Consider the following 25,969-nt stretch of genomic DNA (forward strand, 5'->3'; position numbering starts at 1 on the left):
CTAATACACAATATTTCACATTTTCAAAAAACTCTCACCTATGCAGTTGAAATTCATCCTATTTTTTGACCAAAACTCAATCTTAGTAAAAGAACTAGGAGGAGAATGCCCGCACATCGCGCGAGTGTTTGGTGCCTGTGATTAAAGAAAATTTTACGGTAGTTCAAGCGAATATCAAAAAACTCACGCACATTGAGTAACAATATGAAGTAACAAAATATCTAATGTATACTGGGAGATGAAGAAGGAAATTATGCATGCTATCTTGCTTGGTTCATATATTTTGAAACAAACACTTGTATATGAGTTTTTCATTAACAAGACTAAATGAACTTTAAACAGATACTCAAACGATTCAGATAATGGCATAACAAAGTGATTATCCACTTAAAGATGCATCTACACAACATTCTTGTTGATGAGTAGCCAACTTTTTTAGCAACGACAAAGCCTAGTCTCGAAAGGTTTGGTTCCATTAGAGGACTCAACAATAGATCATCAACCCCCGTAGATTTTGGGTGAACATAATGCCAAATGCCCTTAGCATAGGTCTTCGCCTGTAATTTCGTTAACTCAATACTGATTAGATCTTTCTCCCAAAAATAAGGACAATTGAGAAAAATCACATCAAGATCGAAGCAGTCTAATATCTCCAGCCAAATCCTTGATGCCATGTTATGTGCTAAATTGCCATCAACACTATCCCCACCAAAAACACGCAATCAAAGCCAGCATAATCCCTAAACCATACCTCAGGACCGTCGCCATTTGAATGAAGGGCAACCCATTTGACTGCAATCTAAGAATCTTCATAAGCAATAGGCAAAGGATACTCAGGGGTGAGCCGATAGTTAATTGAAACTGCTACAACACCAGCTTCTGCAACTACTACATTAAGGTGTGTGTGATATATAGGAGAGAAAGCAGATTTGATAAAAAAGCCTCCACCATGTAAGTAGACCAGAAGAGGAAGTTTTGTATCTCCAAATCTATTCCAACAAAACCACATCATTTAAATTGTATAGAACAACCAACTTTGTGGGGAAACAATAATATCAATATTAAATTGCACTAACAGAGTATCCAATTTTGGAATGAAAGCATTTAGCTAACAATAGAAATTACGATTTTACAAAGCAAATCATACCATTAAAAAAAAGAATGAAACCTCACCTCAAGTTGAACCACCAAGAATAGCTTCACCAGAGAACCATATTGAAATCCAGAGTACAATGACAATACAAATAAGTATTTACCGGAAGACGAAAGGAACATAACGGAAGAATGTGAAGGGGCAGACATTTGAAGAATTGAAGTTGAAACTAATGCTCAATCATAAATTCCTTAATAAACCATATTGCCCTTGCTTTAATTGAGATGAAAATGACGTTTTGAAGTTCTTCAAGTTATAATAGCAAAGTAACAGTAATAATTGATACAAACCAAAATAAATGTCTCTGCAAGGACATTTAAGTAATTACACCAATAAAGAAGCTATTATGGATTGTATCTATTGTAGAAAAGATGATCAAATAATCTCACATTTCCAAATTACCCAAACCTTTGAACAAATCATCACTGCATCTTTTAGAATACAAGGACATTTCAGTAAACACAATAATACCCATGCTATCTAAAGTAGTACCCAATATTATAACTACATTCAAAATAACCTCACAATTCCCAAATACCCCTACTCTTGCCGTTGAAGTTTAAAGCCATTATTTGACCCAAACTCATTCTTATATAGTATAAGGAAATCGAATCTGTCATTCGAATTGTACATTCTGTTAATATGCTCAAAACAGCACACCAACCTCACAGCCGGGGAAGGATTCATTGTCCATTTTAGAGAATAGCTAAAAATCCAATATGTCGAAGAAATTGTTGCTAAATATTACGATGGGTTATGGTAATTTGAAACTCAAAAAGTTTTCTTCCAAATTCCACGACAATTACTTTCGCTTTTCCCGGTTTGTGAAGAAACAGGGAAAAGTTTTTCAAATAAATCAAAATCCTTCTCTGGCGGAGAAGTAATTCCCTAATTCTCGTTTTTGGGGAAGAGTTTTTCAAATAATCAAACATTGTAGCTCTTGTTTGAGAAGTTATGCATGTAACTATTATATATCTATTATTGTTTTAATGGACAAATGTGATAATTCATTAGCTTTAAATGGACCGCTCACCATTATCACTTTCCTTCCATGAAAAACCTTTGGATCAATCCAAATTAGACACTTTCCCTTTTCGTCTCCCCCTCCCATATTCCAATACACCAGCTGTTTGCTTTACCAGGCGAGTCGAGGCCACAATGAATGTTTTCCAGGTGGAGACATTCCTCCAATACAATACCATGTTCATTTGCTATTTGCAGCCTATATCTAGAATCATCGACAAAAATCGACGAGACTAATCCCGAGACCAACTACCAAAAAATATCTCCCGTCTGCTGTGTAATGAATGGCCGACAAACAATTCCATCCAAAAAAAAAAAAAAAGGACCACACAAATCACAGCTGCAATCCAAAGAATATTTGCAAGTTGAGCCCCAAAGTTTGATGATTCTATTCCATTAAACCCCAAAATTCTAACCACATAAAAACATCTCAAGCATTATACACCAAAACAACCACGGATACCGCCATGATCATCATCTACCGAACCGCATCATTTCCCATATTCACAATCCACTACTCTTTCCCTAACAAACAGAAAACATCATTTATTTATTTTCCCTACTCCGAAGTCCGTACTACCTCTATACCTATACAGATACTTGGAAACTACTGTAAGACTCCTCGCTTTAAGCAGCAGCGGCTTTCCTAGCCCTCTTAGCAGCAGGAGACTTAATTGACTTTGGCTGCTTTGCCTTCGCTGGAGCCGCCGCCTTCTTCGTTTTCTTAGCCTGAGTCACTTTCTTCTCTGGCTTTGCCTTCACAGCTTCCGTCTTCTTCTTCGCCGCAGCAGTTGCTCTAGTGGTTTTCGCATTCGATTGAGCAGCCGGCTTACCAGCCCTCTTCGTCTCCGCATTGGCTTTGGCTGGCTTTTTCACGGCGGGGACTTTTTTGCCTGCCTCGGATAACTTGTACGAGGCCTTGATTTTGATCAGCTTTCCCCTCGCCGCAGAGTTCTTCAACTGAAGCCCTAGGATCTTCCTAAAATTCGCAGGCAGTTCCGACTTGTGCTTCTCTTCCACGAACTTTGCGATTGCGTACGGACTTGATCCGCTCTTTTCGTTCAGTGCAACGAGGGCCTCCTTAATCATCTGCAAGATAAACCAAACAAAAAAAAAAATCACCAAAAAAATTCACCATCGATAACAAAAATCATTTCCCAAGAAAAGAAGATTGAAATTGAGAGATATAAAGAGCATAACAGTAATACTACCTCAAAGTAAGGAGGATGAGCAGCAGTTTTGGGCGCTTTAGGCTTCTTTTCTTTAGGAGCTTTAGGCTTTTTCTCCTTAGCAGGCTTCTCGGCTGGCTGCTCCGCAGGGGGAGCATCAGCCGGAGGCTGCTCAACGGCAGTTTTCTCAGCATCTCCGGTGGCCGACATCGCGAAGTGTCACAAGAAACAACGACAGAGTGAACGATACGGTAATAACCTTTCTGACTTTGCGTGAATAATTTTCCACGTAGCTGTCAGCATTTATAGGAGGGAGCGATCTGCGTGAAATGGGGTTTCTGGATTCTGATTGGTCAGCTAAGAGTGACGCGGATCGAGGAGTTTTAGAATCAGTGTTTTGAATCGTACACGTGGGCGATTATGGGTTGTTGATCGAACACTGAATAGGATTTTTGGGGTGCCAGTCTTGTCTGGAATGGATACTTCAATACTAAGGCCGCTGGTATTTTTTCACGCATAGCTTGTGAGAGGGGTGTGTTTTCTTGGTGCATTTGGGGATAATTTACAGAAGCATTTTTTATGATTTGGACTTGGAACTTTTATGAGGATGAAATTTAGAAAATTCTGGTTGTAATGTGGGTGGTTTGAGGTAAATTGGTTGGAATTTGGGTGGGTTTTGAAGGCGTCAAATACAAACAGTTTGAAGTTGCTTCTTCAGGCTTAGTACTGCCTTTCTGGAACTCCATTACTCCGTATCATTTATCTTCGTAGTTAACAAACCAGCTAGATGGAGGATTTACCCCACACTCTTTTAGATTCGTTTTTGTAAAAGGTCAAAAGAAATGTAGATGAAACATCCCAAGTAAAAACCAGCAGATCCAAGTTGTACATCTACTTTTGATGTATTGTGGTGACAAGGCTCTTTTATTTTAGGATAATAAAAGAATCAAGAATCATTTTTTATTTTTTAATTTTAGAATCTTCTATTTATAATCTCTCCTATCTTACCATCTAAACCAACTCTAGAAGTATGCTAATTTTACATCTACATAAGTTATCAACAAAATGATGAGTTTATGTAGATGTAAAATTTGACCTAGTTTGACTCGTCATGAATTAAATAGATTGTCTGTGTCGCTTCTCACGTGACAAGTATAACAAAAATCTTAGGACTTATTCTTGATTATTTAGATATTACAAAATTTGATTATAGAAATTAATCATACAGAACAATCACAATCAGCAACAACTACTCATTTGGTGATTATAGATTTTAGTTTTTTTAATCATTAAAAAACCAAAAATCATAATACAAAAGGAATCGAAAAACATCACAAAAACTAATTATTCAAAACAATTTACAATCAGGTAAAATAGCTACTTTTTAGGTGATTATAGATTTTAGTTTTTTTTTATCATTAAAAAATCTATAATCAGAATAAAAAAAAAATAGAAAACATCACAAAAACTGATTATTCAAAATAATTTACAATCACTTAAAATAATCAATCTAAAACAAGCCCTTAATTCTGAATCATCTATTGCTATTCCTTGGTTTGTTACTGGAAACCGACAATTGATTCAATCAGCTTCATTAAATTTTCTCTTACCGAACTAATGTAGTAAGTAGATACTGACCAAAGAAAGATTACCGGCAGTTCTGATTAGGATCATGGGAGCGATTAAGCAGAAGCGTCAACCCAAATTGAAAAGAGACCTACACCTCCTCTTTGTTATCCGGTTCAAAGTTCAAATTACGACGTCAGAGAAACGCTGACCCGTTAAATAAGCGACCATTGTAAGATCTCATACTCAAAACGGCCGCTGTTCGGTCTTCGAACCACCCAAAAACGCCATAGTTTCCCCTCTTAAAACCCGCTACGCTCACCGTTTATACTACTACAACTTACAGCTACAAAAATCGAACGCTCCAAAAAAAAAAAAAAACTAGTAGTAAAAGACTGAGGGAGGAGGAGGATTCGGCCGTCGAATCTCAACCTCTTTCTCCCTCTCGAGCAGAGCTGCGAAGAATCTGGCTGCATTCCGTCATCTCTCTCAGCTCTGTCTCTCGTGTAAGTCTTGACGAATCAAATCAAGTTTTTTTTTTTTTTTTTTGCTTCGCATTTAGACATTCCGATCTGCTTAGTTGCTTATTCATTTCCTCATTTTAGGCGTTTTCCGGCGCATACTCTTAACCTAGCTTTCCGATCTTCTGCATTTCAGATTTCATACAAGTCTTCTCGGATTTTTCTTTTTTATTTTTTGAAATCTTAGCTGTGTGAAAAAAGAGCTTAGATGAAGCTGCATTACTTATTTTTTATCATAAGAACGTCGTGCGTTTATTTCTGAATTATGCAAATAGTTGAGTAAGTCAGAGTACAGGAAATTGGTCAATGATTTAGTTCATTACTCTTTGGATTACCTTTTGGTTTTCATGTTGGTGATATTACGTTTTTAGAGGTTTAAATTAGCTGTTGCAGATGTACTTTTTCATAATGATCTGGAAATTACTTTTAGTCTGGTGCTTGTTTGTACTTAATACAGTATGTGTTTATGTAGCTTTTAGAACTAAAGTTGCTTTTATTTCCTGAAATTACTTTATGCCGTTTAAGTTTGCTGTAAAATTGGCTTCTGAACTTTCCAACTCCAAATTTGTCAGTAAGTGCCTTCACAGTATAGGAGTATTATTTAGTCTTTGACTCATGAGTCCAACTGTAAGAGATACCGTTCTGTGCTGTATTTGTGCTTGGCTACTTGATTAGGAGAACTGGGAAAGCAAAAATATAGCTGGTGGTTCAATGAGGAGTTGGGGGGGGGGGGGCACGGCTATGTTGGGAAGAAAGAATTATGAGTTTTGAGGTAATTTAGGGTGAATATTTGAGTCTCATTGGGAACGTCCAAGAACACTGTATGAATTTGAAGGTGTAACTTGTTATATGTTTTGCTAGATGTTGAATTTTTTAGTTATTTTTATCGCATGCATCCAATCCTACTAAAAGTTCAGCGAACTTATTACATGTGCTCAACAAAGTGTAGCTCAAGCTCTGGGTGACTGCAAAGTACTTTCCAAAGTTAAGATTCTGTAGTATTAGTCTGGACAAATGAAATGTTTAGTATTTAATCAACAATATCTAGTCCAGAAATGACTCATCAACTGAACATTTTCGAGCTTCTGATAGCTTTATTGTTTTACGATCTGCATTTTTGGAATATTTTCTTTAGTTTTCAGATTGTCTAAGAAGTGATATTTTTCCTTCTGCAGATATTTCCTTTTCAGAAATGGATTATTAGTTTCACCAGCTTGGCTAGTGATGGTATGAGATTGTACTTTTCACCGTCCAGTTCTCACATTTCTGTTTCTTAACATTCTTTCACTTGACATGCTTTAACTAATGATGGTTGATGTGCTATTAAGAAGGGATTGACTCCTTGCATGGTTACTACCCTGTCTTGATTTACATCTTGTTGCAATTGATACATGGAATCAAAGATGACTACATGATAATATTAACTTCAGATACAAATTTATTAATCCTGTACCTTAATAAATTAATAATTGACTGGCTAGCTTAATATCTCTTGCATAATGCTTTTTCTCATTTCTCTTTTCGCCTTTGAAGTCTTCGTTGTCAAACTGTCACAATGATACCTGATTGTGCTTGATATCTTGTGCTTTAATCCAAGGACCACAATCACTTATCGATAAAGACATATATGGCCATCACGGCTGAGCGAGATGCGGCCATCCGGGAAAGGAACATGGCACTGGAGGAGAGAAAGAGGGCCTTCTCTGAGAGAGACATGGCAATGCTTCAGCGGGATGCAGCTATTGCTGAACGTAATTCTGCCATACAAGAACGAGATGAGGCCATTGCTGCTCTGCAAATAAGGGACTGCTCTGTAAATAATATGCTTTCTGACTCCGCTGAGGATGGGGTTGCAGATGGAACCGAAGACATGCATTACCAGCATATGCATCACGCTATGGTTAATGCTGCATTTAGTCCTAGAGATATTCTAACTAGTGAGACCTTTAATAGTACACAAGTTGCTTCTGAAACTGCGAAAGCCACGAAAGTGAGGCAGCCAAAGGAAGGTAAGATGACAAAATCAGTCAAGTCTCCAAGGTCGCCTAAAAGACGGGCTGAAGGCATGATTAAGCCACTAACTCCTGCTTCATCAAATGGTTGGAATGCTGGCCATGATTTGAAACGCGAGGAAGAATTAGAAGGGCATCTTGGTACGTGGAAGGATAATATAGGCTTGAATCAAATAAACTTTGACGAAACTTCCATGCCAGTGCCAGTTTGCTCCTGCACTGGAACACCCCAGCCTTGTTATAAGTGGGGGAATGGTGGATGGCAGTCGGCTTGCTGTACAACGACCATGTCTGTGTATCCGTTACCTCAGGTATCTAATAAGCGGTATACCAGAGTCGGTGGCAGAAAGATGAGTGGAAGTGCCTTCAATAAATTGCTAAATCGACTTGTTGCCGAGGGTCATGACCTGTACTCTGCTCCACTTGATCTGAAGGACCATTGGGCAAAGCATGGCACGAATCGGTATAGCACCTTGAAGTGACTCCAGAATGACCTGCTGTCAGTGTTGCACACATGTTGGACGGTTTATGTATGGTGCAATCTTATACCGCCCATTAGCGGAGATATTGGAGGGGCTCAACTCTGAATTCTGCTGGTGCTCATCAAATCCCAGATTATAAACAATGGAAAGGAAAATATACAGAGCTCAAAATTTGTTTTCCATGTTCTGTTGTATTTTGTTTGGTGTTGCTATGGATTAGGACAAAAATTTGTTGTTGGGCATACATGATACGGGGAGAAAGATTATGTATATGAAATCTGAATACTCAAACAGCTATATACCAATTGAACCTGAAGCTGCAAAATCTTACCACCGGAGCGAATGCTGTAATTTGGCACCTTCAATACCAGTTGTTTTTCTTTCTTTTCTTTTTTTTCAGTCCAAGACGTTTTATTTTCACCTTCAAGTAATTGGAAGCAGTTTCTTGAAAAATTACGAATTCAGTAATTGTCCACGCTTGCACAAAACGCATTCGCGTTCCAGCCGTAAGCCCCGACTCCAGATTGGTTTTCTGATTTGGCTAATAGACGGGCAACTTTTCCTTTGCATTTGACTTGAATTGATATAAATTTATTCTTGTTTCAGAAAATTGAAAATCCGCGAAGGACTCTTCAACGCTAGGTGGCACATTTTTTAGGGCAAATTTTCGTGACCGTGGATTTGATCCTCAAGGCAAGAAGCCATCAGCCATTCAGACTCGGAAAATGTTTCAAAGTCCCAATTTTCCATATTCTCATTTGGATTGCCACGCTGTGGAGAATAATTAGCTTCAATTTGTCCTTTTTTTTTTTTTTTGAAAAATTTAATTCCCTAGCATCTTCAAATTCTACACCTTCTGAGCCTGGGAAAAAATGTTTGCACTCTCTTGAGAAAAGAGAGAAATTGACTTATTAAATCTCAGCCACCAAATTGAATACTTATATTAGATCCGATAAAGTTAAACGTGCCGTGACGCGCAGTGATCAAGCCAACGCTAGACTTGATCACAGACTCGACAATCCGGGAAAGCAAATAAATTCAGATTCCACACTCATGCGACTTATTTAAACATTAAAAAAAAAAAAAACCCAAGGTCTACTCCATAACAGAGGCACTTCCAGGGTTTTAAAACCCTCCTCGCGAAGCTAAAAACATTCAACCAACCAACCAACCTTTTAGAGACAGACTTGCATAATCAATGCCTAATATTATAAAATCAAATGCCAATCTATATCAAGGTTGTTAATTCACATTAATTACAAGGCCAGAAAAGGACAACTTCTATGCTGTGAATCCCAGACTGGACAACGAGTACACAACCAGAATGGCTAGACAATCAACAGTAATTAAACCAAACATGCCAGACCAGCCAATGCAGACTAATACAACTCCAAGCAAGCCTCTTGTGGTTCCAATCCCTATATATCATTTACCATGCAACCACAATTCCTATATATCATTTACCATGCAAAACTCAACAATACTTCATTTGGCCAAATTTGTCCTCAGACACCAGCAGTACCACCTTCCTTCCTTCAGGAGTATTTTGTAAAAAGATAAAATAAACTAGGAAAATAAAAATGAAAGATGAAATGAATGTCTAAAAAACCACAATGAAACATCAAAAGGCCCAGAAAACTAGAAACAGGATCTTTCTCCAGTTTTAATCTTCGATAAAAACTACGGTTCCTACAGGTAATCCGTCTGGATAACAAATTTTTCTTCTTCAAAGTAGCTATTAATGTCGACTACAGGACATTGTCGACTTATGCAACATCAATCAAGTATCTATTTCCAACCACTCATGTTTGTTTTGACATTGAACTTCATAATTTAACAATTACCACAATCTGATAAAAAAATAAAAAAAAACCTATGTTCGCAAGATAACAAAGCATTCCCTTCAGACAGCACCAAATGCTCATCCACGTAGAACAGGGAAAAAAAAGGAAAAAAAAAAAGAAAAGCAAAGAGCATCCTCAATCATTTACAATATAACCATTTAACCTCAATATGAGTTGCATGTGAGACTACGCATTTCAATCTTCTATAAAACTCTTGGATGATAGGTTTTTACATCGAAGTAACTATTTCTGTCTCTATGAGACTTTGTGCATTCATGAAAGACTAATCATACATCCATCCAGTATCTGACTCCTACAATTCATGTTTGTTTTGCTATCAAACTTCAGAGTCTAATAGTTTTCCCAATCTCATATTAAACCCTACATCAAAGCATTCCCTTTGTACACTAACGGTAGCACCAAATGCCCATCCATCAGGGGGAAACTTAAAAGCCAAAAAACCTCAATCATTTATCATATGATTACTTAACCTCAAAATGAGTTGAATGTGGGATACTGGGCACTGATACCTGCTAAACTTACTAGTTTACGTAAGCATCAAAACTACTTAGTAGCAGGAATTTGATATGATAATCACTAATAAAGCTTTAGCTACAAAGAGGCAGTAACCGCATCTTAAGTTTAGACCTTCATGCCTTTTAACCAAGAAAATGTAGTGCACTCAAGCCTAGCAAAATTCTATTACATATATAACCATAGCATATCGTAACCAGCAAATCACAAAGTCCAACTCATATCCTTTTCAAAGCTACAGAAGAAACTGGATCTGATTAAAAGAATACTGCATGGTTATTCAGAGTCATAAATCATGCTCTTATAAATAGGCTTGACTTATGTAATCTTTTAACCTCTGATACAATTGGTAAGGTAATATAAAATCATCACATATCATGTATCTCCAAAGAGGTAGAAAACTCCACAATGATCGACTAAGAGAGTGTCAATGCCTACATAATTGTTGCTTCAATCCACTGACACTTTTAAGAACGTCTATACATGATAAATCCGTCATTGCGGTATAAGTTTTATCACCAATAGAAAACAACTCCTGTCAAAGGCATAGTTTACCTGAATATAGACGTTCATAATCAAACTCAGCAGCACCTCACATTTACCCAAAAAAACCACAAAATGCCAGAGAAAATATATTCCTTCTCCATAATATAGTAATAAAGTGTTTAAGCTCAAATTACAGCTTAGAAAAGATCTATACTTGAGTTACAGAAACATAAAATCAAAACCTACAAGTTGAACTAAAATATGCCATCAAGGTGATCTCCACCAAGTTGTCAACTTAACATCATCATTGCAGCATTATGCAACAACCATAAATAAAATAACTTGAGCTGAATCTTTATCACCTCAAAGGACAATAGCATGCCCAACTTATTCCCTTGAAACAGAATCAAAACATGTACTTTTTGTCCATAAAAGGGTTATTACTAACAAGGAAAGCAAGTGTCTTCCTCATCTGGACTGCTAACTCCCCAAACTGCTTCCACCTAGAAAAAAAGGAGCTCATACCTATTTAAGTCTCCAACTTAGAAACTGAGTACCAGTATCTACAAACGTCCATCCAAGAGACATGGCTGACAATCTAAGACCAAATATTATATGACAACCAGGATTGGTAAGAGGTAGAGAGACAAGAGACCAGATGATACAGCAAAAACGGGGAGGGAGAGAGAGAGAGAGAGGAAAAAGTAGAAAACAGAATCACATCCCAGCAGCAGCCGTACGAACTAGACCTGAAGAAAAATGCAAAAACCATAAAACTTAAGTGTGAACAACCCAACAAGAACACCTATACGCAGTTGTGCAAGTGTATTACCTAAAGTTCATCATGTCTAATAGTAATATCCACGTCCATATGGACGATCACCTCCATAAAATGATGGATATGCTCCTGCACCATGCTGCAAAATAGCAAGAGAAGAGTCCAAATCATAAAGCTGTTAAGACGTAGAATGCATTGTGGAAGGAATATGACCATCATACGCACATCAGAGCCATAGTAATCTTGTCGATAAGGCCCACGATCAGCTTCAAACCCACCTAACATCAAATAGGAAACAAGCATAGTGTTATGAGAAGTGATTACAAATCAAGAAGCAAAATTTAAGAACATAATAGGAATTTCTGAACCTCGGTAACGACTTCCATGAAAAGAAGCTGAAGCGTCAGGATACTCAAACCGAGGGCGACGAGTGCTTGGCTCCACATAATCTGGATCCTGATCCTAGGAACAAAAAGAAACATTGTTAACTTGGAAAAAAAAAATTGAAGAATCTGATTTCCTCACATATCTTATCCCAAGGTTTCTGTTCTAGCTTACTGTCATAAAATACGGTCGTTTAATTCCATGGGCAGGGTCATCATAATAATAGGGGTCATCAAAGTGTCTTCGAAAATATGGCTCATTGAATCCTTCCTCTGGAGGGAAAGGCTGCCTCCTCAGTGGATCATGAACACCATGGCCACCATGTCTACTTCTATCCATGTCAGGCCGACGTGGCAGCGGACCTCCACTATATCCTTGTTGAGGCCTGAAACCCCACCTTCCTCCTGTTTATGCAACAGAGTCCATCATAAACTTGCTCCAGCAGGGAAATAGGAAAAAAATGGTTCTTGATCTTGTATAAATAAGCTAACAACTATCATAAAAATTCTCCTCCTCCATGCAAAGGGTGTGAAATTGTATATCTAACCATGCGCAAAGCTTTGCCTTCCATGCAAGGGATATTCATTATCAAGTTCACGATCATTTAGAGAACCAATTCTACCACCACGTCCAGGTCCACGTGGATAAAAACCCCTGCCATGCTGGAAGCTTGGTCGATCGAAGGCATGACCACCTCGACCAAAACCCCTTCCTGAAAGCACAAGACCACGTCATACTGCAATTGAGTATTTGAATATAAAAGAAGTCGACAAAATTTCCATACCAAATCTGGGGAAAGTCCCGCCACTGCTTCGAGCTATTCTAAAACCTCCAGACATACTGCCTTTTACTGCCTGAGTTTTAGGCAACGGATTTGAAAGTCTTGCTCTTACTTTTGCCTAATTACAGAGAAGAAAATGTCAAAAGCTGAAGAGGTTGCATCTAGTAGAAATTACGTAACAAACAGGACAAAATTATCATGACTCATCCTCTGGGTCATGTCAAGAAATGCGTGTCAAAGTTCTGAAAGCATGATATTAACATAGGTCACTGAAATAGTTCTAAGATGCGATTTGGATGGATGGAGATTAGAAATGGACATATTTATGGGGTTGTGCAGTACTATGTTAATATATGCTGGTAGAACTACTCACATACAATCAAACAAAACCATCACTGTTAATTGCAAGACTCACTAGCTGCAGATGCCCTTTAAGATCGCAAAAAATTGAAGCATACCTTTGAGTTTCCATCACCCAGTTCCATGTTGTTTACTTCCTCAGTGCATGAAACAGCAGCTTCATGTGTAGTGAAATCAACAAACCCGAAATCCTTCCTCTTGGCTGTAGACATATTACGAGCTAGCATTACACGTGCAATCTCCCCAAAACGTCTAAATGTCTCTCTAACTCGATCTTCATCCCAATAAGGAGGAAGCCCATCAACAAATACTGATTTAACCTGGGCCATCACTGCTGGGTCTGGCTCACGCAGAGGTTCAGCAAAAGCCACCTTAGCAGTTCTCTCAGCATGGCCAAAAATAGCATCAGGCTTTTGAAGTCTCTTGTATGCCAGCATAGCTTCTGCATGACAAGAAAACTCAAGAAATGCAAAACCGCGACTCAGCCCTTCGTGTTTGGGATCTGCCACAAGAGTGATGCTTTCAACACTTTCTATGCCATACTCCTTCAGCTTGTCTTTTATCTGCCATCGGTTATGATAGAATTAGAAAAAAAAATTTCTAAAAGTGCACCATCCAAAGATAAATATTAATCTTACAGCTTCTTTTGTCCATGTATTGCAAATATTGCCAACAAACAACGTATCATTGTCCTCACTTGGAGCAGTCCCACATCGCTTCCCACGTATCTGCATTACAAACCAATAATTGAGTATTTATACAATTTTCAGGTATATGAAAGTGCATAAGTCTGCAACAGAGAATGAATTTTTCAGTGTGTGAGTCAAAGCACACCATCTAAAGATGCATCTTACAACAGGGTTTTTCATTTCCGACAAAGCCCTGTTTGCTTCTTCCTTAGTTGAAAACCTGACAAATGCATAACCCTTATTCTTGTTGGTGGAGGGATCCTTGTGTAGGCGGACATCAACCACCTCTCCAGCATATTTAAACACCCTCTTAAGATCTTCTTCGGTAACATCACGATCCAACCCACCAACAAAAATCTCAAGCTCTTTCCTCAACTTACGCTCCTTTGCAGCAGCATTTAGTTCCGCACGCTCCTCTTCCAAAGCTTCTTCACCTTGCCCTATCCTGTCATCTTCAGCAAACTCTTCTTGGCCAAGTTCATCATGAATCTCTTGATCAGCCTCTGATCTGTCATCATCTGCTTCTGCTAAAAGACCATCAAAGTCAGTCATCTCTTCTTTGGGGTCTTCCTCCATTTTATCTTCCTCAGTCATGTTCTCCACTTTATCCTCAATAAGTTTCTCCTGCTCCTCTTGTTGGTCTATCATATTCTCTTTCTCATTTGGTTTAGTAGGTACATCGTCCTCAAAATGTTCAGAATCTACAGAAGTCGATCCCTGTTCTTTCTGATCAAATGGTGCACTTTCCGTGACTGATTCTTCTGCCTTGTTCTTCAATGACTCTTCAACATGCAAAAAAATTTTCTCCTCATCAACTCCCTCAACTTTGTCAACGTTTGGTCCTACGCTTATTACTGGTCTGTCAATATTTCCAAGGCTAATTCCATCATTTTTAGCAGTCTCAGCACCCTTTGCCACTGGTCCTCTATTTGCAGCATCTAAGACATCATTCTCCTTCTTGGATTCATCAGCTATTGCATTTTCAGCTTCCCCAGACCTTTTCTTCAGTCGAGAAGCTGGTCTAGCAACAGTTCTTCTTATGATCCTCTTTACAACTCTTTTAGTAGTTTTCGTCCCCGAAGCAGGTTTACTTTCCCCTGTCACCTGAACAGCACCATCATTCGTTGCTTTTGCTCCTTCAACTGCACAAGAAATAAATAAGTTAGAAACTCACACTTAATTGCAGTGAATGTGCAAACAAATATATATATATATATGTCCGAATATTAGAAGCTAAAATGAATTTACTGGCAACAAAAAGTCCCTAATTCCCGAAATTTGTAACTCAAAATAATCAGAGAAACAACTAGATGTCAAGGAAATCTTTATGCGCAATGCAAAATTGCTTTTCTTGACAATCACAAGAGCCTATATACCTACTTGAAGCAGACAACCTCAAAACTTACAATTCATCTAAGTAGATAAACCTAAATTTTATTAAGAAATAAGTTAAACTTATTATCAATATGGATGAAACTGTATCAGAATCAGAATAATCCAAATATCACCTGCTGATGCTGGTTCCTGCGTAGGCAGGGCGGTGGTTACGGGAGCGCTTATGGTCTCGACGGGCTTAGTTTGCTGTCCTTTGAGGGCGGGGCTAGGTCTCGCTTCGGAGGACTTGGGTGGTAAGGTCGACGTCGCCGGAGCTTCAGCCAATGCTGCGGACTCGGCGGAGCTGGGCGTGGATTGTGATTTTAAGGATGTTTTCTTCGCCGGCGGCGTCTTCTTCGGTGTTGCGCCTGTATTTCGAGTTCTCATAATTTGATTGAATTGTAACAGTTACAATCGGTTTATACCGGGGGAGGATTGTCAAAAACCCTATACAGTTAAGAGAGACTTGGAGAGCGGGGAAGGCAGCTTCGATAATCTAATCGTATCGCTTTGGTCATTTATACTGGTAACCGACAGAAGCTGAAGTCGGACACGATACGACGTTGCTCTGTATTCCATAAACACCGTAAAGGTTTTCATTTTTTTTATTCCTTTTTTGGGAAAATTTTCAGAAAGGAAATGGTAAAGTGGTAACAACCGAAATGCATAATTAAGGTGTAATTTTTGATAAATCTGTGGAGGGGATATGGGTTATTATTCATAAATAATAGTAAAAGTATTCATCTTGCAAATAAATTTATGAAATTAAAAAGTTCACATTTTTATTTATTAAGATGCACACTATAATTAACCGAAATGCATATTATTGCGAGGGTAGTTTTATTCATCCAACGATAAATTTATTTTCTTTTTTGTAATCCATAATAGTAACCCATATCCTAGTCACAAATATCCCAAAATTACATTATGAATTTCAATTCTTCTTATTTCCTTTTTCCAAAATTTTTTTCCTAAAGAAGATTGTAAAAACAAAATAGGTTAAAATATTGAATTGGCTTTCCAAAATGAAGTTGCTTCACACACACACATATATATATATATATATATATTTGGCAAAAACGATAATAGTAAATAACTTTTTTTACGAGTGGGGTTGTGAACTCAAAACCTCTTATTTATATTTTCTCTTGTTTTATCATCCAATCCAAATCTATCTTCCATTCAAAATAATTAGGGATAATTTACCTCCCTTGATGATAGACAATAACTATAATAACCTTTATAATTTTTCAAAAGACAAGTCATTGATAAAAAAAGGAAAAAATAACAGAAAAATGGAAAACCATTCTTCTTGACCAGGCCATATATTGTGGCCAAACAATTTCAGTTATAATCATAAAAATTGTAACATTCTATCACTTAAATATGCTAATCAAGGTAGTTGTCTCCTTCCTTCTATCACTCAAATACGCTATTGCTATTGATCATGATGGAAGCAATCATCACTGTCAACAACCCAATTGTTCATATTATTGAATATAAAAAAGTTATTGGATTACAGGAAAGTATAATTTGATAGATTGTACTAAAATTATTATCCCAAACTTGCACTTTTGTTGATGTTTTGCCTTTTAAAATTTTTTTATGATTATTCATACTAAGGAACTTTAAATGAGGGCAATTTTGGGCATTTATATACTTTTTTAATTTTACATCATCAAGGTGAAACCCAAACCTATGTTCTAGGGGAGGTATGTGTAATTTTCAAAATGTGAGGAGAGTTGTCTAAAATTACTAGAAACCCCAAGGGAGGTTTCTGAAATTATAATAACCTTGAAACAGAAGTGATTATGATATGATATTGCACTATATTATATAAATAGTATAAAATTTTTTCATTTTTGTTGGGAAAATTTAAGAAAGGAAATTATAATAATAATTGAAATCCATAATTAAGGGGTAGTTTTTGAGATATTTATAGAGGGGATATGGGTTATTATTCATAAAGAATAAAAGAATCCATCATGCAAATAAAATTTATGAAATTATTGCTAATCTAAAGTTCACATTTTTATTTATGATGTACACTACAATTAATTGAAATACAGATTGTTACAAGGGTAATAGATATATTTACTTTTTTTAATTCATAAATAATAATTCACATCTTTTGTTTAAGTGTAAGTGATCTGGTTCAAAATTAAAATTTCTTATGTATATTATCTTCTTCAAATCACCCACAACCTATCCCTCCCCGAAGTGACAAGTATCCCAAAATTACACTACGAATTTCAATTCTTCTTATTTCCCTTTTTTCCAAATTTTTTTCCTAAAAAAGAATGTGACAAGTAAATATGTTAAAATATTGAATTTGGCTTCCAAAACGACGTCGTTTTCGATATCTGCAAAAAACCTTGTAGCAGGACCTTTCGAACCGAGAAACGAGGACCATGAAGCAGAACAACATACGAGCCCAGAAAAGGAAGTACTCCACAATAAAGCACCTCCTCTCTGAAGAGTAAATAGAGATGGGCGCGTCAGAGTCAAGTCTCTCCAGCTCCCAAGTAATCCCCTCAAATTCAATTAACCTGAAATAAGCTCTACCTTTTCCGATAGCATTTTATTATTGCTATTTTATTTATTTAATTTGTATATTTTTCATGGGTGAAGAGACCTGGAGATGAGATTACCACAGTATCGGAGCGGTCAGAAATTGTGGATCCTGTCATAGAGCAGCTCAAATCCCTTAAAATTGTGAGCTGCTACTCCAATTTTTGAGCTTTTTTGCTTTAATGGATTATCGATTTTTGTCACCGTATTACTTTAATATCACATCAGTCGGTTTTAATTACGTGTAATTTGTAAATGTTTGTGAATAGGCAACTCCAATATTAACGTCAACGCCGGCAGAGACTAGCTTGACGGATATTCTAGTGAGGAAAGCTTCATCTTCTTCAAATTCAAGTAATTAAGGGGAGCTTTCCTGTTTGGTTTGAGTTCTCATTGTATTGTATCATTTGGTCCCTAAGTTCTGAACTTGAAAAGCTTTACTCATGTTACGTTGGATTCTTGAAACTTGTATATGCTGGAACAAGCAACGACTTGGTATTGATTGGGTGCTTTTGCATAAAACTGCTGTTGATTTCATGCCACAAAATGATAGTTGTAATGATCAATTTTCCCAAATGTTCTCCATTTAGTATTCTGAAGTCTGAAACGAGAAAAGCTTCTGCCAATTTTGAAAAAAAAGGCTTTCTGACATTCTGTGATAATGCTTAGCCTTGAGTATTTTGAAAATTTATTACAATACTCAAAGAGTGATTGATGTCCTAATTTATTATTTTAACCATAGAACTGCATCAGAACTAAATTTAGACTGGATTTGGGGAATATATATATATATATATATATATATATATATATATATATATATATATATATATATATATATATATATAATGTAAAAATTGGACCATCTGATCCGATGGAAGAACTGATGCAGAGAACAAATGAGCTAAATCCACCTACTTAAAATATGTCTCAGATATTTTATGCTGGAAGATGCTTAATGGATGAAAAATAATATTGCAGTGCCTGAATGTGGTATTTTAAGGAATTAAGTCGAGATAATCCTGTAGAACAACTTCTAAATAACAAAACCTTTGGAAGCAAATCTTGTTCCCTTGTTGAAAAGGAGTCTCTGGAGAAAACCTGTTATCCTTTGATTGAATTCTTTGGTTACCAAACATATAGTTTGCTGTCGAAGAGTATGCACTCTAGCTATGTATTGGACTGCAATTCATTATGGGAATTCCTGTTAGTTGACAGCCTTCATCAATGTTGGCATATTGAAAGTCCTTGGATGTGTGATGGAACAAAATTTTAATTTCCTGAGTTTCTAATTGTGCTTTTGGCTGCAGTTTATGATAGACACCCCTCCTAACAGCTAAATGGTTATTTTTATGTTTTTTGCATGATTCTTCAATTTCACTGCTTTATTATCCATGTATTGCCCCTGAAAGGTTGAAAACTGAAATAGGTACGGTCAACCCAAATGTGTTGCTTGAGCTCTTTTCCATGTATCGTGACTGGCAAGAGCGAAAAGCACAGACAATTAGTAAAAGACAGGTAAATGGGATCACTCGTTTGTTCATTTTTCTTTCTCCTTGTTGTTGGATTTTGTTATTTAAGAGGGTTGTTTTGGTTGAAGTAATAAGATTTCCTGTGACACCCCGACGGAGGTAAGAAGTTGAAGCGTACTACTTATAGGAAACAAGTTCTCAATTTCTCTTGATTTTAAATTTAAGAATCCAATGGCCCGATTTATGTATTTTAATGTCCGCTTAAGGTCCAATTAAGAGTTTGATGTACTAGGACTCTGAAGACTCTTGTAATTTATATTAACATGTTGAACCAGGTGTAGTTTGGTACTTGTTTGATATGTCATTGGGTTCAAATAGTTAGTAGCCACTAGGCAGAAAGGGAGGGGCAAAGACATGCCGATGGTAATTGACAGAGACTGGATATACTTGATTTCTGAGCTGCTTGCTTGGTAATTCGTGCAGGAAGAGATAGAAAATAAAATAGAAGTTGCTGATGCATTGGCAGTTAAGCTTCTTCAACGTTTCAATTATTCTGTCTCTGCGATGAAGACAACTTCACACCATCTCTCAGAAGGTAATTAGAATTTGAGTAAAACAATGAAGGTGGTTACCAGATTGGTGGTTGCATATTAGCGAGCTAGCGGAGTTAACTGAACATGCAAGAATTCTTACTTAAAAGCTTTAGCGCCTATGTAAGTTAAAAGAGTCTAGTTGGGGTTGGCAGGAGCTCTAAATGACCCTCCCCTTATTCAGATCTCGTGGGTTGTTGGAAAATCTGGTAATCTATGAACTGCTATGTGAGTTGCATATGGTTGGAAGTGCATCTTCGGTTAGGCATGTCCTCCGTCCGCATAAGCACAGTGGATCAGAATAGACTTCATTGTGTTAGCTTCACCTAATTGACTTCTTGTTTGAAAATCCATGCAGTTCATGCGTTACAGGTGGAACTCGGAGAATTGAAGGGAAGATTGACTGAGGTTATCAGCAACTGTGATGCATTGTGTCAAAGAATTACTACAGAGGGACCAGAATCACTTCGATCATCTATCAAGCCATTTACAGCATCGCCTATGGACATGGGTACTGCTGATGTGCTGAATTCTAATAATAACTGATATGGATGAGCCACAATTATAGCAAGTAGATGCTAGGCTATTCTTCTGTTTTATATGGTACATTATCTTACCGGGAAATAGAAATTCACTCGCATGCTGCAGTTTGGGCTTTCGTTGACACAATTCTAACAAAGTTGGTTTAGGTTGTCTAGCTCGGCCAGGAATTGATTTTAATGTGTATGTCCTGCAGATAGGACATCAAGCGAGTCCCGTTACTTTTTAGGGTGTTTATTCTGTAGAAACTTTTGCAAGACGCGTAATTTTGTTTTTCCAGTGGCTACGCTAATTTTAAGGCATTCATCTAATGTCTGTATGCATGAATTGTGAAAGAACTGGATTAGAGGATTCGTTTAACAGGAGTTGACAGGGACTAAATTTTTTTTTTTCCTTTTAACTCTTAAATCCAAGAGAGGACAAATCGGAAAGAGCACATCAGCTACTCGCTACTCGGTATTGCAAACTTTCAAGTTGCCGAAGGTTCAAATTCTCGATTGATGCATAACTTGTTCGTTTGAAATGTGAAGCTCATCAACGGAAGGCCAAATAAATCATCATGATTTTCAGCGGTAATCCAAATACACAAATAAACGGTAAACTCCTCCAAAGAACAAAATTAAAAATCTATATGGATTAGCTTCACTACACTCTAACCCAACATCAGAAGTAACTGTACTGCAATTGAATCACATTCTTTAATGATGGATTGTATAAAATAAACAAAGCTGCATTTCTGGTGAGGTGCACGTAATCTGAAGCAGTCAAGGCTGTTGTTGAGCATCCATGTAACCCGCATCAACGAGAACCTTCTCCCTCTTAGCCAACTCAATATCTTCATCTACCATCATCTTCACCAGCTGCTCAAATCCAACTTTTGGCTTCCATCCCAGCACCTTTCTCGCCTTACTAGAATCTCCCTTCAGATTATCCACTTCTGCAGGCCTAAAATACCTCTTATCAATCACCACATGATCCCTCCAGTCCAACCCAACATACCCAAATGCCGCCCGCAAAAACTCCTCAACCGTGTGAGATTCCTCCGTCGCCACCACATAATCGTCCGGTTTCTCCTCCTGCAGCATCATCCACATTGCCTCCACGTAATCCCCTGCGAAACCCCAATCCCTTGAAGCCTGCAAATTACCCAGAAACAGCTTGCTCTGCAGTCCAATCTTGATTCTCCCCACGGCCCGGGTAATCTTCCTCGTCACGAAGTTCTCCCCACGGCGGGGAGATTCGTGATTGAATAAAATCCCATTGCAGGCGAAAATGCCGTATGCCTCCCGGTAATTGACCGTGTACCAATGGGCGGCGCATTTAGAGGCGGCGTAGGGGGACCTGGGGTGGAACGGGGACGTTTCAGATTGGGGAGGAGGGGTAGATCCGAACATCTCCGATGATCCGGCTTGGTAGTACTTAATGTGGGACCGGCCGGTAGCTGAGATGTGGGAACGGACGGCTTCGAGGAGGCGGAGAGCTCCGGTGGCGACGACGTCAGCTGTATAATCAGGAATCTCAAAGGAAACAGCGACGTGTGATTGGGCGGCGAGGTTGTAAACCTCGTCGGGGTTGATTGTATCGAGCCAGCGGCGGAGAGAGGAGGCGTCAGTGAGGTCAGCGTAATGGAGCTTCATCTTGGCTTTTTGGGCATTGTGGGGATCGATGTAAATATGGTTGATGCGTTGGGTATTGAAGTTAGAGGATCGGCGGATGAGGCCATGGACTTCGTAGCCTTTGATGAGGAGGAATTCAGTTAAGTAGGAGCCGTCTTGACCAGTTATGCCTGTGATCAGGGCTACTTTCCGGCTCGTGGGAGGTTGAAGAGCTGGGGAAGGAGAAGCGGTTTCATCGCCGTTGGCCGTGCTGGTAAATCCGGATCTGGAGGTGGTTTGGTTGTCGGTGGCCATTTATGGCAGACCAATGACTGAAGTGTTTGGAGGGTTTGACGGAAAATGGAGGGAGATGGGGAGGTTTAGGTCGGGGAGAAAAGGAAGATTTGTAGAGGGAGCAGAGCAGGATGCCAGGAATACTAAGGTGGTGTGACAGCTCGCGTTTGACAACTAGGACCAGGAGTTTCTGCGCTCTTAAGGCTAGTTTGGAGACTAGTTTGGAGAGTCGTTAGAGAAGAAGATTAATTACTTGCGGGACCAGAAGTAATTGTCCTAAGGCCTAGTTTGGGAGTTTAGGTGAGGAAATTCTATAGTTATGACTTATAAGCCGTCTCATTTGCGAGCTTGAAAAATTGATGCTTTTCCGTTTAATGCAATGGATTTTATTCTTTTATTCTTTTTTTATTTTGTGAAGTGAATTGATTATTTTTTCGGGTATAAAAATTTTTGGATAAATTTGATTCCAATCACTATTATCACGAACCATAGCATACTCCTCGAAACCATAAGTAAAGAAGCGGTTCGTCTTTACTAGACTCTTTTTTTTTTTTTTTAACATCATTCTTATCAAATGGAGCCAACTTCAATTTTCAATTTTAGAGAGAGTATTGATTTGCGATGTCTTTTAAAAATTTTAACTTTCAAACCAATAATAAAAACTATACCTTTTCTGGTTCTCCTTTTTTCCGTTGATCTCCTTAAAAACTAATTTACATGCAGAAGTATTGTCATTGTTAAAGAATTAAAAAAAAAAGAAATATTCCAACTTACTCTTCTTTTTGTTTTTAAAACTAAATACTTTAACTTGCTCTCTAGTGTCATCGTATCTCTTCTTGTCTCTTTATTTAGTAATCACAATCAAGAGAAGGTTTTCATTCATACTTCGTTGCTTTTCTTTTTTGGCATATCTAAATCTATCCATTCAAATGAAAGTGTCATTATGAAAAGGTGGCAATTGATATTCTTGTTACAGTTCAAAGAATGATAAACGAAAAAAGCAATGTAAGTTGCAAAAAAAGAATAAAAAGGAAAATAGGACCAAAAGATGAAATATCTTAAGGGAGAGAGTGTAAGCAAGAGGTCTCGGGTTCAAATCCTCGTACTTACACTAAAAAAAAAAAATCTTAAACATATGGAGAGGGAAGAGGAATTTATGACATAGAACACCCTGCACCCTTTTTCTTATCTTTATTAATTAGTCTGATACACTGAGGAGATTTAGGTAGGTGGATAAAAGATTTCTAATCCAGCACAGGCAAGACCTTAAAAAAGGAGTATACACTCTACGATATAATTCACATTCAGGTTGCCAAACATAGGTTGAATTTGGAGTTAGATGTTACTACTTTGTTAAAAGATTTATGATCTAGCCCAAGCATATACCTAGACAATAAGAATGGTTTGCAATATCATTTACACGTACATTGCCAGTTATAGCTTGAATTTAGAGTTAGATGTTACTCTGTTAAAAGATTTCTGATCTAACCCAAGTACGAACCTAGACAATGAGAATATTTTACGATATACTTCATGCTTGCATTGCCAACTTTAGTTTGAGTTTGGAGTTAAAGTGTCATTTTATTACCAGATTTACAAGATGTCTTAGGCTATAATTAGCCTTAGATCTTATGGTGCTACTTTGTTCCAGGGATGGCAATTGAGGGAGGGGATGGAGTGGGATGGGGGTTGTAGTGGGGCCCATATGCACGTTAGCTCGGGCAGAAAGAACTGACTGACCTGGCAAGGTAGCTCGAACAGTCAGGGGACAGTTCGTGCGGTGGCCGCCTCTCGATTGGATGGGCCTGATGGGCCGCGACGCCCGAACTTGTCGGGGCTAACAAGCGGAGCCCTAGGAGGAGTTCCCCTCCGCTGAGGACTCATTGTCCTATAAGGAAACTATCACCAAGGACTCTATAAATACAACGCATTGGGAGGACACAAGGTACACCACTCATAGTTCATTATACTGTCACTTCGACCTAACATCTCTACTGACTTGACCGTCGGAATTGCTCCGGGGAACTAGCCTCGCCGTTTGTCAATTTGCAGGTCGGTTCGCCCACCTCGCCAGCTCGCTCCCTCTCAGCTCGCTCAACCCGTCACAGCTCAGCTCGGATCTTGTTTTTGGCAGTCGTCTCAATTGGCGCTGTCTGTGGGAATCAATTACTTTCTCTTGCGAAAACATGTCAAGAACTAGATCCCAGAGGAACGTGGACGGATCTAAGGGGAACGAGCAGAGTGATCCACAACACCCCCGTCAAGATCCAATCCTGGAGAACGAGAGGTTTGAGCTCTTGCGGATCCTGCCAGAGCAGCTGGTGCAATCGGTGGCAGTGAATCTGCCTACCTTTGAAGCCGTTGTGAACTACCTGAAGGGACAATTTGGAGATCATCCCGGCCATGCGCACAAGGCACGGAAGACGAACGGAACTGGGCCATCGAAATCTAGAACAGGAAGCCCTAACCCTCGACCGAAGAGGGCACGGGAGGAGTTCATGCGTGAACAGATCGAGGTTCTAGAACCCTCCCACAAGAACTCCCGAACTGATCACCCCGAGCCCATCTCAGGGCTCCCGCGGAGGGAGTTCCCTCCCAGGAAAGAGGAATACCAGATGCAGGATGAACTGGATATGTTGTTAGATCCGGAGGTGGACAGGTGCACCGCCTCTCCCTTCGTACCTGACGTTGAAGATTATCCGCAGCCCGCAAAGTTCAAGATACCCTCCATGAAGTCCTATGATGCGACCACAGACCTAGAAGATCACCTATTTGCATTCCAGATGCAGATGCGCCTGCAAACGGCTGCTGATGCCGTTAGGTGTAAGACCTTTTCGATGTTCCTGGAGGGAAAGACCCGTCAATGGTTCCAGAGATTGCCTCCCAGGTCAATTTGGTCTTTCAGCCAGCTCGCACGGCTGTTCGCAGCTCAGTTCGTGTCCTCACGAGTCTTTTCCAAAAGCACGGCTCACTTGATGACAGTTCACCAAGGGCCTGAGGAGTCGCTGCGCGAGTATATGGTGCGCTTCAACAACGAGTCCCTCCAGGTTCGGGATCGGGATGATAAGGTGGTTATGGCTGCCTTCGTCAATAGATTACGCAAGCAGAAGCTGTATACAGAGTTCGTGGAGAGACCTCCCAAGTTCGTTCGGGAGATGCTAGACCGAGATCATGAGAAGGCTAATACCGAAGAGGCCAACCGCTTGAAAGGCGCACAGGAAAGGCTGAAGGACGACAGGCGCAGGAAAAGCGCCGAACTGGGGGGGCGCGACCTGATCAGGGACGGAAGAACGCCTTCGACCGCCTGTCCCGAAGCCGACCATTTGAGAAAGAAAAGGCATGGACCTCGCTCACAGTGTCCAGGGCCCGGGTCCTCGTCGTGATGGAGCAAGAAGGTCTCTCTCGGCCTCCCCGACCACTAGCCGGTGATAAGAGCCAGCGTGATCAGGGCTTGTATTGCGCTTACCATCGTGACGTAGGGCACGATACCGAGGACTGCCGTCACCTCAAGAAAGACATCGAAAAATTGATCAGAAGAGGACATCTCGGGCAGTTCATACGTGACGGACGGACCGACCAGAGACAAAGGGGTACAAACGGAACGTGCGAATTGCTCACGTGACCGACCTCGGGGCCCCCAAGATCGAACTTCCAAACAAGAGGTACAGAACCTAGCCTGGGTGATCAATACTATTGCGGGAGGGCCTGTCGGGGGAGATAGCCATACGGCTCGACGGAACAACCGACCCCC

At 39.1% G+C, this 25,969-nt stretch overlaps 5 protein-coding genes across 5 annotated transcripts; 2 read left to right on the top strand and 3 right to left on the bottom strand.

The window, feature by feature from the left end:
- Window positions 1-2,541: 2,541 nt before the first annotated feature.
- On the bottom strand, window positions 2,542-3,634 carry LOC113699157 (histone H1-like). Its single transcript, XM_072059399.1, has 2 exons — window positions 3,388-3,634; window positions 2,542-3,265 (listed from the first exon to the last, which is right to left on the bottom strand). Exons 1-2 carry the CDS (start codon window positions 3,553-3,555, stop codon window positions 2,804-2,806), a joined length of 630 nt encoding a protein of 209 aa, XP_071915500.1. The 5' UTR covers window positions 3,556-3,634; the 3' UTR covers window positions 2,542-2,803.
- A 1,553-nt stretch (window positions 3,635-5,187) lies between these two features.
- Window positions 5,188-8,310, top strand: LOC113699037 (barley B recombinant-like protein D). Its single transcript, XM_072059384.1, has 3 exons — window positions 5,188-5,417; window positions 6,608-6,659; window positions 7,030-8,310. The coding sequence occupies exons 2-3, from the start codon at window positions 6,657-6,659 to the stop codon at window positions 7,924-7,926; spliced, it is 900 nt and encodes a 299-aa protein (XP_071915485.1). The 5' UTR covers window positions 5,188-5,417; window positions 6,608-6,656; the 3' UTR covers window positions 7,927-8,310.
- A 2,613-nt stretch (window positions 8,311-10,923) lies between these two features.
- On the bottom strand, window positions 10,924-15,663 carry LOC113699036 (uncharacterized). The gene is made up of 11 exons (XM_072059383.1): window positions 15,291-15,663; window positions 13,948-14,924; window positions 13,732-13,821; window positions 13,192-13,656; window positions 12,737-12,851; window positions 12,500-12,664; window positions 12,127-12,356; window positions 11,937-12,030; window positions 11,794-11,846; window positions 11,623-11,707; window positions 10,924-11,539 (listed from the first exon to the last, which is right to left on the bottom strand). Exons 1-10 carry the CDS (start codon window positions 15,541-15,543, stop codon window positions 11,639-11,641), a joined length of 2,511 nt encoding a protein of 836 aa, XP_071915484.1. The 5' UTR covers window positions 15,544-15,663; the 3' UTR covers window positions 10,924-11,539; window positions 11,623-11,638.
- A 1,858-nt stretch (window positions 15,664-17,521) lies between these two features.
- On the top strand, window positions 17,522-20,436 carry LOC113698691 (uncharacterized). Its single transcript, XM_072058975.1, has 6 exons — window positions 17,522-17,681; window positions 17,788-17,871; window positions 17,997-18,081; window positions 19,157-19,245; window positions 19,683-19,794; window positions 20,148-20,436. Exons 1-6 carry the CDS (start codon window positions 17,646-17,648, stop codon window positions 20,333-20,335), a joined length of 594 nt encoding a protein of 197 aa, XP_071915076.1. The 5' UTR covers window positions 17,522-17,645; the 3' UTR covers window positions 20,336-20,436.
- Window positions 20,437-20,869: 433 nt separating this feature from the next.
- On the bottom strand, window positions 20,870-22,381 carry LOC113701614 (GDP-mannose 4,6 dehydratase 1). Its single transcript, XM_027222360.2, has one exon. The coding sequence runs from the start codon at window positions 22,237-22,239 to the stop codon at window positions 21,094-21,096; it is 1,146 nt and encodes a 381-aa protein (XP_027078161.1). The 5' UTR covers window positions 22,240-22,381; the 3' UTR covers window positions 20,870-21,093.
- Window positions 22,382-25,969: the final 3,588 nt, after the last annotated feature.

Source organism: Coffea arabica, chromosome 7e (assembly GCF_036785885.1).
Source record: "Coffea arabica cultivar ET-39 chromosome 7e, Coffea Arabica ET-39 HiFi, whole genome shotgun sequence".
Lineage (NCBI taxonomy): Eukaryota > Viridiplantae > Streptophyta > Magnoliopsida > Gentianales > Rubiaceae > Coffea > Coffea arabica.

Excerpts from the sequence above, each read along its gene's own strand:
- LOC113701614 (XM_027222360.2), bottom strand. The coding sequence starts at position 22,239 with ATGGCCACCGACAACCAAACCACCTCCAGATCCGGATTTACCAGCACG.
- LOC113698691 (XM_072058975.1), top strand. The coding sequence starts at position 17,646 with ATGGGCGCGTCAGAGTCAAGTCTCTCCAGCTCCCAA. Across the intron at positions 17,872-17,996 it reads AGCTCAAATCCCTTAAAATT|GCAACTCCAATATTAACGTC; the intron begins GTGAGCTGCTAC and ends GTTTGTGAATAG. Across the intron at positions 19,795-20,147 it reads TTCACACCATCTCTCAGAAG|TTCATGCGTTACAGGTGGAA; the intron begins GTAATTAGAATT and ends AAATCCATGCAG.
- LOC113699157 (XM_072059399.1), bottom strand. The coding sequence starts at position 3,555 with ATGTCGGCCACCGGAGATGCTGAGAAAACTGCCGTTGAGCAGCCTCCG. Across the intron at positions 3,266-3,387 it reads CTCATCCTCCTTACTTTGAG|ATGATTAAGGAGGCCCTCGT; the intron begins GTAGTATTACTG and ends TTTATCTTGCAG.
- LOC113699036 (XM_072059383.1), bottom strand. The coding sequence starts at position 15,543 with ATGAGAACTCGAAATACAGGCGCAACACCGAAGAAGACGCCGCCGGCG. Across the intron at positions 12,852-13,191 it reads TGGGTGATGGAAACTCAAAG|GCAAAAGTAAGAGCAAGACT; the intron begins GTATGCTTCAAT and ends CTCTGTAATTAG. Across the intron at positions 12,357-12,499 it reads AAGGCAAAGCTTTGCGCATG|GAGGAAGGTGGGGTTTCAGG; the intron begins GTTAGATATACA and ends TTGCATAAACAG.